General features: G+C 30.6%; 1 protein-coding gene across 1 annotated transcript; it reads left to right on the top strand.

Annotated features, from left to right (window-relative positions):
- Nucleotides 1–2184: 2184 nt before the first annotated feature.
- Nucleotides 2185–13165, top strand: LOC149031533 (cytochrome P450 4C1-like). Its single transcript, XM_089175722.1, has 13 exons — nucleotides 2185–2332; nucleotides 8995–9147; nucleotides 9234–9349; nucleotides 9470–9560; nucleotides 9631–9822; nucleotides 9896–9989; nucleotides 10073–10175; nucleotides 10252–10366; nucleotides 10437–10552; nucleotides 12014–12082; nucleotides 12176–12344; nucleotides 12417–12596; nucleotides 12659–13165. The coding sequence occupies exons 2-13, from the start codon at nucleotides 9000–9002 to the stop codon at nucleotides 12823–12825; spliced, it is 1560 nt and encodes a 519-aa protein (XP_089031848.1). The 5' UTR covers nucleotides 2185–2332; nucleotides 8995–8999; the 3' UTR covers nucleotides 12826–13165.
- Nucleotides 13166–14901: the final 1736 nt, after the last annotated feature.

The raw sequence follows: 14901 nt of genomic DNA, 5'->3' as shown, positions 1-14901 counted from the left end.
TGGTTTATACACCGAAAAAACAGGCTATTTTCACCATTTTTTTTTAGGCTTTGTAGGATACATATACATATAAAAGTTGTTGGGTATGATAAATACACTCTGGAAGTACAAGAAAAAAATTTTTTTTTATTGTTTTTAACGTTTTTTGATATCCAAAATGGCTGACAAACGTGAACCCTTCAAAAGTAGGTATGCTGTTGGCGGGCATCGAAATTTGAGAACGGGTGATCTAAAACAAAAAAATTAAACGGTTATAAATTAAGTATGACAATGGCTATCGGGTATGCTAAAACTATCAATTTTTATGAAAACAAACCCAAATGACGGCCATTTTTCGAAAAATAAAAAAATCAACGATTTTTTTCGCAGTTTTTTGTAAAAAAAAAATAGTAAAAATTAATATTTTGACTTGGTTGTAGCATGCGAGATAGCCATTCATGTGTAGAGTATGTGGTTAAAATTTCAGAAGGATCGGTTGAGTAGTTAGTTAAATTTTTAAAAAGTCTGACTTTACCTTATTCTGCGATGCCTGCACCATATAGTATGCCTTCTGCTTCTTCAAAATACTCATTTTCTTCCATTCTAGCCTTTTTTCGTTTTGTCCTGGCCTCTATCAAAGCTTCTCCGCTCAAACAATTAGCTGAGCGCACGCGCCTGTTGCCGCGGTGACTAGCGTAATTGACTGCGATAGGGCCAAGTTTTATCTCCAAAACGTGCATTATTTTCAGTATTGAATCAAAACCTTCGTTGAAGATACAAACTGCTAATTTAAAAGCTATTTAAACAATTTTTTTACCATTAAATAGGTGTTTTTTTACCATTAAATAGATGTTTAGGCACCATAGCCCAAACGCATTTGTTGAAGCACTCATTATTATTTTAAATGTGTGGCCACCCAAACATCTTTCAAGTAATTTTGGTTTTGTCAAGTCAACATCAACCTTTTTTTTTTGCTGCTTTATTCATGCAGAGACTTACACAACCGCAGATGGTTTGTCTCCTCTATCTGTAATATCTGTATGTGTTGTTCGCAAATTAATATACTTAGACTGCTCGGATCGTTCTAAAATTTTTGTTTGATAATTCTACATATGTCTTCTTTCATAAAATTAAAAAAAATTGATATTTTTAAAATGATAAAACAGAATGACTCCTTAACGATCGAAAACTGCAGCATTGGTTTTAAAAATTTCGATCTGGTGAATTTTTCCTACAAAATAAACAACGTGGAAGTCTCAAAACGTTTGTAAAAAATGATGCTCTGAAAGCATTGGTGAACATTGGGGAATATGCTACCAGAATGGAAGTTGATCATACAATAATGTTGCGACATTTTTTTGAATTTAGCAAGGTGAAAAAATGGATTAGTTGATACAGCACGATCTGATCGTGCAAAATAGGCTGGATCGGATAAAGGTAAGGTATGCTTATAATTACTAACCCGATCTTTATAAATGAATTAATATATAAAATTTTTCAGCATTCAATTTATTAACTGGATTTTTCGCTAACCAACTTTTATTTTTTTAAACATTTTGAATAGCTTATACAGGATAAATAGTTTGAAAATGAAGACAGTTTAAAAAATTCCATATTAAAGTTTATTGATTCTAAAGATCAGAATTTCTTAAAGACAGGCCAAAATTTCGTTGGGGAAAGTGTATTGAAACAAGTAGAGTTTATTTCGTTTAAATAAACTGGTTTTAAAAAAAGATTTGGAGTTTTCTTAAAAATCTGACATTTCATACGTATCAACCTAATATAACTACCTTTCTAACTAACTAGTGTACATCCAAAACAAAAGTAGAAAAATAACGTTTGTAACATTTATTGATTACTATCGTGACACCTACAGGTGTTCCGCCAACGCTACGGTTAAAATGTTTTTTGCGATTCGCGAGAATCGCATTAATGGTCAGCGAGAGGTTCATAGAGAAGGGGAAAATATCCTTCGTCTTCGTGATTGGTGAAAATGCTTTGGAAAGACAGGGGCTTGCGGGGCGTGAGAAGTCATCGCTGGGCGAGAGAAAGCGGGAAACGGATCGAGAAGGGATATTAGTGAGGGACGGTAGGAGAAAAGGGGGTAATACGAGAGGGAGATTGGAAAGAAAATGTAAGAAGTCAAGAGAGGTTATCTATTGTTCCTACCATACTTACTATGTAACTACTCTTACGCTTAATTATTGTATTTTATCAGTATATGAGCTTGATTGTATACTTAACTCACCATTTACTTCTTAACAGTTGCATTTAATGTTTTAACAATCTACTAGCCACGCGAAAATATTTTCCGAAGAGATATATTTGAAAAAGCACAGTGCGAGTGATTTATGTAAGTTTTTTCTTATTATTTTTATTATTTACTGTTATTACATATTGTATAAATAACGGGAAAATATCATTCATTATTCGGAGACAAAATGAAATGCTGTGGGTGTGCAGGTAGTACAACTGTTTAAATAGTGTCTTTTTCCGTACCCTACTTTTTTCGGTATCAAATTGTTTTTTTATCAATCTAGAGATATGGTAAAAGTAGTAGCGAATAATAAATTAAGGTAGTCTTATTTATATTACACAGATGTAACGTTACACATCCACTGGCCAGTAGTGGGCCTACTGTCTATTAGCCCCTTCGCTAATTCGAACTAAACTGAACTGAACTAATTAACAACAGGTCGCATACTCTTTCTCTATATTTTTTTTATTTCTTGCTCGAAACTTTCCAACCATTCCTTACCATAAAAATATCTTGATTTTTCCTTTACTTCCGATAAGGAATATTCCAGATTTTTAGATGCAACGAAACATTACACGACCCACTCTTTTTCAAGCAGCGGTATCGTGTAACTAGATTAAACAAATGCAGTTCCGAGAAACTGATCTAAATCATCGTACAATAAACAATTTTTTATCTTTGGAAATTTGTAAGCAGTCTATTAGGATCATACATTGCGCAAGCAGTTATACCAAATAATAACTCGTTTTTAAGAAAATAAGATGAAAAGTTTCATATTCTTAAAGTGAAAACTTCTTTAGAATCGTTGTGATTTGAAGGCAGATTAAACGAAAAAGCTAGGAGCTCGATGTAATTCAAATCGAGGAGCTCGATGATACGAAGAGAGATAATACTCGGTGTTACGAAAAGTGATGAAACGGCTATTTCACCAAAAAAAGAAAAAGAGTAAAATATATACAGTATGCTCTCGACTTTCACACATAATTGGTTCCTGAAAGGATGTGCGAATGTTGAATGTTCAAAAGTACAGGGATGTAAAAGAGTATGCATCAAAAACTGTGTTTTAAAGTATTTGTCTAAATTAGGAAAATACACAACACGTTGACGCACGCCCTAATGAAAGACTGAAACTGTTTTGTTCTCTTTATTTGAACAACATTGACATCTGATGGATAGTCTGATGTCCCCTAAAAGGAAACAATCAGATTGCAGAGAATTAAAGAGTTAAATCTTTAAAAATGTGCGAAATAGCGAATTGTGCGAAAGTAGAAAGCGCAAAAGTCAAAGGTCACCTGTATATATACATCTATAGGATTAAGTCGGCGAGAGAATGAGATAGAATATTGTATCACAGTATTTCCTATTCTCGGTCTCTTTTTTGTTTGATGCTTCGCAGTCCCCCACTCTTGGCTACTAAGAATTGTATATACATGTGTGCTTGTGTGCACCTACATATACGTATATGCCATATATAGGCTTTTCACGTCAAGATAACAATTTTTTATTTCAAATGAAAATTTTTTCATTTCAAGATAACAATTTTTATTTTAAATGAACATTTTTCATTTCAAAACAACATTTTTTAGTTTCAAAATAACAATTAATAAAACAGTTAGAAATAAAATAATGAATGATAATTTAAGAAACTAATCCACATAATGTGATATGTTAATTTTTTAAATTTATGTGCAATCATATTTAAAACAGTATTTATGGAATTAAATTCAGAAAATAATAATCTTTAACTCATTAATAACATTGTCCATTTTGTTAAGGGATGAATCTCCCACCTATAAATATAACCAATGAAGAATTGTGTAACCAATAATAAACACCGATGATATTAATGATAAATAGTTATCTTTTTTACAAGCCCATTGGTTAAAAAACGTATATAAATATTATATGTATTTTTTATGAAGATGTCTTTTCTAATTTTGTTTTATTAAATTTTAAAAAATACTGATAGTGGTGTAGAGGACGAAAATTAAACGCATTTTTTTTATAAAATTTGTTTATTTTTAAAGATTATTATCTTCTGAATTTAATTCTACAAATGCTGTTTTAAATATGATTCCACATAAATTTTAAAAATAAACATATCACATTATGTGAATTATTTTTTTTAATTATCATTTCATTATTTTCTTTTTAACTGTTTTTTTAAATTGTTTATTCTTTTAAAATGAAAAAAAATGTTCATTTGAAATGACAAATTGTTATCTTGACCTGAAAAACACCTACTTAAAAACTCAAGATAGTTTCTTGACTCGGGTAACTAGATGGCAAATACAATTTGCAGTTTTTTACAAGCAAAAACTACATTGTAGGCTAAATACAAAAATTCTGTAAGTAACTGCTAAATGTTATTAATTTACAGAATTATGTCTGTAGTATATTTTATATACGTTTGTTCGGTGGCCTATCAAGTCAAGTTGCCGACAGCAGAAATAGAGATGACTTTTAACTCCAAGATTAAGATTTTATTTTATTACGACTTCTTTTCTATTTTTTGCCACAAGGATGGCGAACCTATGACCCAACGGGTCAGATGTTGACCCACGCAAATCTCTGTACCAATGCACGCATTGATGATGATCAGAAACTAAAAATTGAAAATATTATATTAAGGGGTCTACTCCAATTAGACACACTAAAAAAGACATTTCTTTAGAATTTTTTTAACAGTTTTATATTATAAATATTGATATATAATTTATTGCACTGTATTAATGCACTATCGAACTACAATAAACAATTTTTTTTTTTGTATATTTTAGTAACTTTTTATACATGAAAATGATACTTCAAAAAACGTCCTAAAAAAAGGTGTGTCCTCGCTGTTGATAAAATCTCTGGAATGGTGGGTCTGAAACAAAAAAATCTAACATTGTTTGATTCAGTATATTCATAGCTATAGCGCATATCGAAAGATTTTTGATTTTGGAAAAATTGAAAAAATGGCGGACATTTTTCGAAAAAAATGAAAAAAAAACACGTTTTTTTACTGTTTTTGGCCAAAAAAAATAGTTAAAATCAAAATCTAAAAAAACCCTTGATATGCGCTATAGCTATACAAGTAAAGAATATGTGGTAAAAATTTCAGAGGGATTGGACTAGTAGTTTCGGAGATTTTATCAACAAGGCTTTGGAAAGCGTTGTTTTGAGAAAAACGCGTTTAAAGTTTTTTTCAAGGAAAAATCGTGAAAAAATTTTACCTGTTCTTAATCAGCGATACCTGCACTATACATTATAACTTACTCTTCTTCATAACGTTCATTTTTATCCAAAATAGCGTTTCTGCGTTGCGTCCTAGCTTCTTTAGAGGAATTAGTGCTGCGGCGGTTTGCTACACGTATGCGTTCTCTGTCACGTTCGGAAGCAAAGTGCATGACGCTCGGGCCAATTTTGACTCCCATTACTGACATAATTTTCAAAACTGTTTAAAAACCTTCATTGAAAATATAAGCAGCTGTTTGACAAGCGATTTGAACAATAATTTTGCCGCTAAAGACGTGTTTAGGAGCCATTGCCCAAACGCAGTTGTTGAACGACTCATTGTTTTTCTGCGTGTTTCTACCAAGGCATCTTTCCAGTAATTCTGGCTTTGTTAAATCTTCGTAGATTGGTTTTAGAATGTCTTGAACATCTTTTGCAAGAGCAGGAGGATGTTTGAAACTTTTAACTGTCTTGTCTCTTACAGCTTTCTTGTACTTCCACTAAGAGTCGGAACAGTATGAATGCTGAGGGTTGCTATCAGTTGAAATTTTATGATAATATTTATGAAATATCACATCATCATAATTTAATAAACTATATTATATCATCTTCAGTTAGGTATATATATTTCTTTTTCTGTCTGAAACCACCCCCACAATAGGGACAATAAATAGCAGCTTCTTCGGTGAACAAGAAAAGCGCGCGGTATCTAACCGAGCGGAGTAAGATAAAGCTCGCAAAAAAGTACAGTTACACTGCTCCGATCTTTATAAAATTTTAGTATGATACTTCTAGATATGTATACTTTCAAAAAATGTAAAAAAAAATCGATTTTTTGAAAATTCTAATTAGGGTAGACCCCTTAATGGGGGTAATCTGGTCTGGAGGTATGAGTTTTAGGTACTTTTTAAAGTGCAACAACAAAAAGACGAATAACATTTTCACTATCCATAATATTACAAGATATTTATTAATATTTCAAGAATACTTGAAAAAAAATATTTGAAAAAATTCAAAATTGAAAAAGATATAGGCTGATGAAGTAGGGGGTCCCAAAAAAATGGCGCGTTACGGTTGTCACAATTGCAACTCTTCTAATAATCCGAAATAAAAAAAAATTAATAATTAGGAATGACGTTGCTATCGTACTAACTAAAAAATAGTTTAAAAAAATTGTTTTAATTTATTAAATTGCGGCTGTCTGAAAAATGATACATTATTTTTACCACTTTCTTTTTTACTTTTCCGAATTTTTTAAAAATAGTAAAAATTAAAAATTATTATAAAAGTCTAGTTAGTATGATAGAAAAATTCATAGAGAAAACTCTCACCAAATTTTAAGTAAATCGGTTCAGTAGATCTTGAAAAATCATGACAACCGTAAAAAAAACAGTTTCGAGAAAAACGCGTTCAAAGTTTCGCGTAATAAGGGTAGGATATAGGATGCTGCGTCACTAGAACAGCTATATCTCCGAAAATAATTTGAATTTTGAAAAACCCTCTTAAGGACACATTCCTAAAAGGTTAAGCTTGTAAAATATGAAAAAAAATCGATTTTTTTAAATTTCTAGACCAAAATACCCCCTTCAGGGTTCATTCTGGTTTATACACCGAAAAAAACAGGCTATTTTCACCATTTTTTTTTAGGCTTTGTAGGATACATATACATATAAAAGTTGTTGGGTATGATAAATACACTCTGGAAGTACAAGAAAAAAATTTTTTTTTATTGTTTTTAACGTTTTTTGATATCCAAAATGGCTGACAAACGTGAACCCTTCAAAAGTAGGTATGCTGTTGGCGGGCATCGAAATTTGAGAACGGGTGATCTAAAACAAAAAAATTAAACGGTTATAAATTAAGTATGACAATGGCTATCGGGTATGCTAAAACTATCAATTTTTATGAAAACAAACCCAAATGACGGCCATTTTTCGAAAAATAAAAAAATCAACGATTTTTTTCGCAGTTTTTTGTAAAAAAAAAAAAATAGTAAAAATTAATATTTTGACTTGGTTGTAGCATGCGAGATAGCCATTCATGTGTAGAGTATGTGGTTAAAATTTCAGAAGGATCGGTTGAGTAGTTAGTTAAATTTTTAAAAAGTCTGACTTTACCTTATTCTGCGATGCCTGCACCATATAGTATGCCTTCTGCTTCTTCAAAATACTCATTTTCTTCCATTCTAGCCTTTTTTCGTTTTGTCCTGGCCTCTATCAAAGCTTCTCCGCTCAAACAATTAGCTGAGCGCACGCGCCTGTTGCCGCGGTGACTAGCGTAATTGACTGCGATAGGGCCAAGTTTTATCTCCAAAACGTGCATTATTTTCAGTATTGAATCAAAACCTTCGTTGAAGATACAAACTGCTAATTTAAAAGCTATTTAAACAATTTTTTTACCATTAAATAGGTGTTTTTTTACCATTAAATAGATGTTTAGGCACCATAGCCCAAACGCATTTGTTGAAGCACTCATTATTATTTTAAATGTGTGGCCACCCAAACATCTTTCAAGTAATTTTGGTTTTGTCAAGTCAACATCAACCTTTTTTTTTTTGCTGCTTTATTCATGCAGAGACTTACACAACCGCAGATGGTTTGTCTCCTCTATCTGTAATATCTCTAGTGTTTGGGTCGCAATATAATATACTTAGACTGCTCGGATCGTTCTAAAATTTTTGTATGATAATTCTACATATGTCTACTTTCATGAAATTAAAAAAATTGATATTTTTAAAATGATAAACCAGAATGAACCCTTAATATAAAGAAATTGTATATTTGTTTTGTTTGTATTTTTCGCATTTCGTGTTTTTATTATTTCATTAACAACATCATTTTGGTTTATCAGTGGGGGAGCAAAGACTCTGCCAGATATTTATTGATATTTAGTATGTATTGGTGAGTATCCTATGTGCAAAAAAAACCGTATAATCGATCAATTACATTAGTAGTAACTACAGGTACGTATCATAATTTATTTTCGTAACTATAATATGAACAATAGGATATTTTCAACTTCATTTATGCAATTATTTGAAAATAGTTCACAAATAGGTGAAATAAATAGAATTATAATATTTGAATTTAGTCAGTTCTCTCTGTTGCCTTTTACGAAACTTTTACTCACCGACCCTTTCCAAATATTACATATCTTTTGTAAATTTATATATCTTTAGAATCTAAATAGCCACCTGCGATAAAGAAGTTTCACTTCAAAAGTCCGCACGGAGTTGCCTTCGTTTTTTTTATTTTGTAGCCTTTAAGCTGCGTTCCACTATCGTAATTTTGTTTTGATTGTCAGTGTCACTCCCTGTTGTGAAAGTTTAGCTGCATTTACAGCTTTTTTCAGTACTGCAAATAGTACTGCAAAAAAAATTATATGCGTCATTACATTGCTTATAAAAAAACAGTATTAATTTCTCCAATTTCATTTTTTTCAAATATCTACGATTTACGAGATAAACGCTGGCTAGTAAATCTATGAACACCCTGTATATTTAAAATAAATTTATTGCAATAATTTGACTTATTTTTCAGATATAATGTTCCTTACGATCTTCTTAAGTTCAATTGTATTACTAATTTTATTGCACTGCAAAATAAAATATGGAAGAATTGGAAGAATACTGAACAGTCTTCCAGGACCAGACACTTATCCCATTATTGGAAATCTGCATCATATCAAGGATGGTAAGTTGTTCTCGAAGTAAAACTTCTATAAATAAACAATTTTTTGTCAATTGCTATATCTATCTAACACAAGCATTTTCTTTAAGTTCCAGATAATGTGATTAAAAAAATTGTGGAATATAATAATAAATATTTTCCAATTTACAAAATCTCGACCTTTGGGTATTACATGGTATTTCTACTTCATCCAGATGATATTAAGGTAAATGATTAAAAAACAGAAGCAAGGTACATTTTTTTCTTCCCTTTTCCGCTATATTCAATATACTTAAACAAGTAGCAAAATTTTGTCGAACAAAGAAAGAAGAAATTTTCTTGACAGGTTCTGATGACAAGCACAGAAAATATTGATAAAGAACATGTTTATTATTTCTTGAGGCCCTGGTTATCCTATGGATTGCTTACTAGTACAGGTATCAACTCAATAAAATAATAATAACTTTATATATTTATTAGTATTTATTGATTTGTATCATGTGTAAGGTAAGAAATGGCAAAAACGGCGGAAAATGTTGACACCTGCATTCCACTTTAAAATTTTGGAACATAGTGTTATTACTTTCAACAAAGAGGCACACTGCTTAATTAAATCGCTAAAACAAGAAAGTGAAGGAAACGCTGTTATTAAAAATTTACAATCATTAATTACGCGACATACTCTAAACATAATATGTGGTATGTAGACAACAATTTTTTTTATTTATTGATTTTGAAAGTAGAAAAATAATTTCTGCAAGCGTATTTGTAGAAACGGCTCTGGGTATCTCTTTAAAGGAAAAGAAAGAACATGCATCTAAGTATCGTGATGCTATTCACTCTTTCGGAAAAATCGTTCCTTACAGGTAATTAATATTTTTGTTTCTTAGGAGTGTATTAGTCAAATATGAAAGGAATGTGATTAAAAGAAAATACTTTCGTTTAATAGACTCCTTAGACCTTGGTTTTACATAGAGTGGATATTTGCACTTTCTTCAGTTGGTCGGCTTCATAAAAGAGCATTAAACACATTACATAGTTTTTCAAGAAACGTAAGTATATCGCTCAAATGCGCTAAAAATTCAAATTGCGTTTACATAATTTTTCAAATTGCTACATATATTACAGATAATTGCAGAAAGAAAACTATTTCATGAAAAAACTAATAGAAAATATTTATATCAATTTGAAAAAACGGATAATATCGACACTTCTTTTCAAAACTCAGAAGAAAAAAATACAAGTATTTTAACTATTGTGATATAATAAATGCTTATTTTAGAGAAAAACATTATTCATATATTATTCCACAGATTCGATATATAAGAAAAGACTTTCTATGCTTGATCTACTTATAGCATATTCTCCAGATAGTAATGAAATTGATGATAAAGGAATTCAAGAGGAAGTAGATACTTTTATGTTTGAGGTAAGCTGTATTATTTAATTCAAATTATTTGTTGAGAATAGTAGGTAATAATTACTAAAAATAGTATTTATTAGTAATGTCGTAAATTTGGCAATACATGAATTATTTTTATCAGAGGAATGAATAAAATAGGGATGGATAAGTAAATCAATGTACACCAATTTACGTGGTTTCAATACCACTTGCCCCCGAGCATAAAAACTTTCACAGTATTGAGAGAAATGTCGGAACAAGCGAATACTTTATTTCATAAAGAAATTATACAAATAAATAGTAGCTCAAAGATAGTCAAAGAAAAGAATTAAGTAAAATGTAAATATCCCGCGAGATATCTTTTTCGCATGCTAGAGAGCTCTCTTACCTTATTTATTACACCGGAAACCTGTAGATGTCATGAAGTGTAGTTCGATCCGCGATCCAACTTAAGGACACACTTTTTCTTGTCGCAGATTTCCCTTTATTTCTCGAGTACACAACCTAGATCCCGAATATTCTATTTTCATTTCCATGTGGCTGTTCGTAAGGTGATGAGTGCTGCGATCTGGATAGGTGAACGCTAAGAATCTGGCACGTCTAGGAGTCTCGTACATGAGCGTAATTCTGAGTTCTCCTTTTACTATACATTACGATGCAACCAGCCTTGCAAAATACTTTGGTACTGCTCCCCTTAACACTTAGAATTTGCACAAGAACGTTCCGGGTATACGAAATGAACTGATTCGATTAAAACGCACGCTAATTGAGAAACTCAGAAAAAAGCCGATATGGCGTATCAATATCTGTACATAACGATCTATATAGCTACCTGTCTGACATGGAAATGGATACTTGTACTGCCCAAACACACGACCCAATGCACCACCTCACCATTGCTATATATTGGGGCATGCCCTTGCATGCCCTTGCTACTCTATCAACGCTACATTTACTAAAGCAGTTCAGTTCGAAGTAAATAACAACTAAAAAACACTTATTTTTTGACCGTTTTATTTATGTTGTAGTTATCTCCTTTCTTTATGAATTTTTCTTAACTCATGTTAGTGTTTTAAAGCAAAATACAATATAACTTTTTGGTAAATTCTTAAAATATTTAAGTTGGATTGTTACTATACAGTTCCACAAGAAAATCTATATGCAATTTTCCAAAGATTTTCATTTAGAAAAGATTCAATTATTAAGAGATTCGTTTCAATTGCAATTTTATTAAAGATAAAAGTAATGATGAAACCCATGTCAAAAAAACAGCATATCAAGTTTCATTTTTCATCAATTGCAAAATCTTTTGTGCGTTAAGGGAACATTTATCTGTGAGTATTAGGTCCCTTTAGGCAATATCTAAAATATAAGAAACATTAAACGTTATCATCGAAACTTTCCTTCGTTAGAATTGATACCATGTAGTAGCGAAGAAAAGAAATATAGTTTTTAATACAATATTTTATGAGAAAAGGTTTTTTACAGGGTCACGACACAACATCAATGGCATTGATCTTTGCTTTGAGTCTCTTTGCGAAACACCAAGATGTCCAGGTATTCTTTCTATCTGAATAAATAATTAAAACATTGAGCGGCAAAGATCACGACGAATCTATATTGAATAAGTAATAGATTTTTTATTGATAGCAACGTATAAGGGACGAAGTGAACGCAATTATGCTTGATGATGATTACGATCTGACGACCTCAGATCTTCAAGAATTATCGTACCTGGATAGGTGTATAAAGGAATCACTCCGTTTATATCCAAGCGTTCCTTTCATATCTCGTACCTTAACTCATGACTTGCAGCTAAGTACGTAATATAGTTACATTTTACGTGGATTTTAACTTTTGTATTTTAATGAAATGTTTAATTAATTTTTAGATAATTCTTTAATTCCATCAGGAACAATATGCGCGATTTACATATATAGCGTACACAGAAATCCAAGATATTGGCCAGATCCTAATGTTTTTGATCCCGACAGATTTTTACCAGAAAATGTTAAAGGGCATTATCCTTTCTCCTATATTCCATTCAGTGCTGGCCCAAGAAACTGTATTGGTAAATATCGTAATTACTGGTAATAAATGAATCTACCTATTTAGGTGTTTATTTTATTATAGGTCAAAAATATGCAATGTTAGAGCTTAAACTGATAGTAGCTCATATAGTGCGAAATTTCTATTTAGAACCAGTGGATAATATTGATGATGTTGAGATAACAGTTGGTTTAACTTTAAATTCTTCCAAACCACTACACGTGAAGTTCATTCCCGTTAATGAATTATAATTTTACTTTAAATTCTGTCAAAAATCATATAAATTGAAACACAAATATATGTAATTTAATTGCAATTGATAATTTCTTTGCATTAAAGTTTTAATGTTGTGATAGTTAAAGATATTGGGGAAAAGAATTCTTATAGAGCAACTAAAAAATCTGAATATACACCACTTATACTAGCTTGCTAATATTTTATGATAATGTTATTGTTTTTAATCGTAAATTTTTTTGATAATTCATACATCTTATTATGAATCGTTTTGTTTAGTATAATAGTAATAGTATCATGGGATAAAAGCTTAAAATACTAATGTATTGTAAATAAAAATAAAAGAGTTTACCATTATTTATAAGGATTAAACGAGTTATTATTATTTATTAGCGTTACGAACCAAGTTCATTGTTCAGTCCTTTAGCAAAAAGTTCAGCATTCCCATTCTCTGATTCTTCATTTAATAACCGATCAAAATAATTTTTCCACGTTTTTAATATCTCCGTTGCATCCGAAACTAAATTATTGTTTGTATCTTTCACTAGATCCGTCCTAGCTTGAAATCTCTTTCTGAGTCTATTTATCCCCGCGTACATACCACGGACGTTGCTGCTTTGACAATTTTCATCTATTTCTTCAAAAAATTTTTGTTTTAAAAATTGTCGCTTTATATTCCTAATTAAATTATGAGTCGATTGCCTAATATTATAAAATTGGTCCCGGGTTAGATCCGTGTTTTGGGTCAACCACGAGATAAAAGAATTTCATAGCTATATGAACTTGGTTTGTTTCATTTATAAGAATCAAAGACCTAAGTAAGTTTTTCTCTCGTTCCCATCCGTAATTTAAATACTGAAGCATATTTTACAAATTGACCGGACAATCTATACAATCCCCATAATATATACATTCACCGCGCGCGCGCGTATAATGTATATAAAATGTATACAATGTATATAAAAATTTTTCTGAAATATAATTTTATTTATTATATAAAACTTTATTTATGTCATATTCATTGAATATTACACAATAATTACATTGATCAAAAACATTAAGCGAATCTCTACTATTATATTGAATTACAGTTCTTCCAAACTTGTTGTGTGCTATTTTTATGCTTCTATCAAATAATTTTAATCATGAGACTCATGGTCGGGTGTATTGATATCACGTATATAACACAGAGGAAACATTAAAAATTTCTCCAGTGTGCATCACTGTTTCGCAAACAGTGGTGAATCTGAGTTGATGTTACACAACAAGATACATGGCACTCTTTTTGAATATTATTTTCATTTAAAAGTTAATTTTTTATTTTTTCCTTTTACCTACTATGGATATCGTGAATAACAAGTGTTCATTATTAATTGCATTTGGCTGTAAGTAATACAACTACATAATATTATTTTATATTTCAAAAAATTTTATTTCAAAATTTTAAAGATATTACTTTTGTATACTAAGAGCGTTAATTATCATACTAGAAAAATAAAAACACCATGAAATCTCCACTTCGCTTCTGCTTACCCAAAAGAAATAGGGTTATCATATGTATGTTCCTTTTCATGTTTTGCAAGTTTCGTATGAGTCATCTTTATGGATTAATAAAAATAACAGTGATATTAGAATGGAGCAGAGTAAATATCTTAGATGCGATAATACGAGAAAAAATGAAAAGTAATGACACGTTCGTGTAAGTCATTTAAATTCATTGTTTCGTGTTTTATATACAAATCATCACAAAATCACATAGTCTTTTTAAAAAAAAACTATGAATATTTTTTAAAATATTATCAAGTAAAAAAATCAATGTAAAATGTTAAAAATGTCAAGACATATAAGTGAGAATGCAAATAATGAAAAATGAAAATAAAAAAAAATAGATAAGTGTAAAGAAAAAGAGAAGATGATTAAGTCATAAGCGAAAGACACAAAGGAAAATACACGTGTAGTGTATGGCAACGTCGGATACACACATACATCTCAGAAGCGATAATACGAAACAAATTAAAAGAGATTTCGTTGAGAAAAAGAATTGTAGAATACTGTGGAATAAATTAGAAGCAGCTGACAAATTCCATTCAAAA

This window comes from Polistes dominula, unplaced genomic scaffold (assembly GCF_049000335.1).
Source record: "Polistes dominula isolate Pdom_NZ unplaced genomic scaffold, Pdom_raw_medaka contig_436, whole genome shotgun sequence".
Lineage (NCBI taxonomy): Eukaryota > Metazoa > Arthropoda > Insecta > Hymenoptera > Vespidae > Polistes > Polistes dominula.
The sequence above is the reverse complement of the archived record's forward strand: the minus strand, read 5'-3'. Positions and strand labels throughout refer to the sequence as shown.

Bases quoted from the DNA above. Each gene is read 5' to 3' on its own strand.
- LOC149031533 (XM_089175722.1), top strand. From the start codon at position 9,000: ATGTTCCTTACGATCTTCTTAAGTTCAATTGTATTACTAATTTTATTG. The intron at 10,176-10,251 runs GTAAGTATATCG...CATATATTACAG, and splicing joins TACATAGTTTTTCAAGAAAC to ATAATTGCAGAAAGAAAACT. The intron at 10,367-10,436 runs GTATTTTAACTA...ATTATTCCACAG, and splicing joins CTCAGAAGAAAAAAATACAA to ATTCGATATATAAGAAAAGA.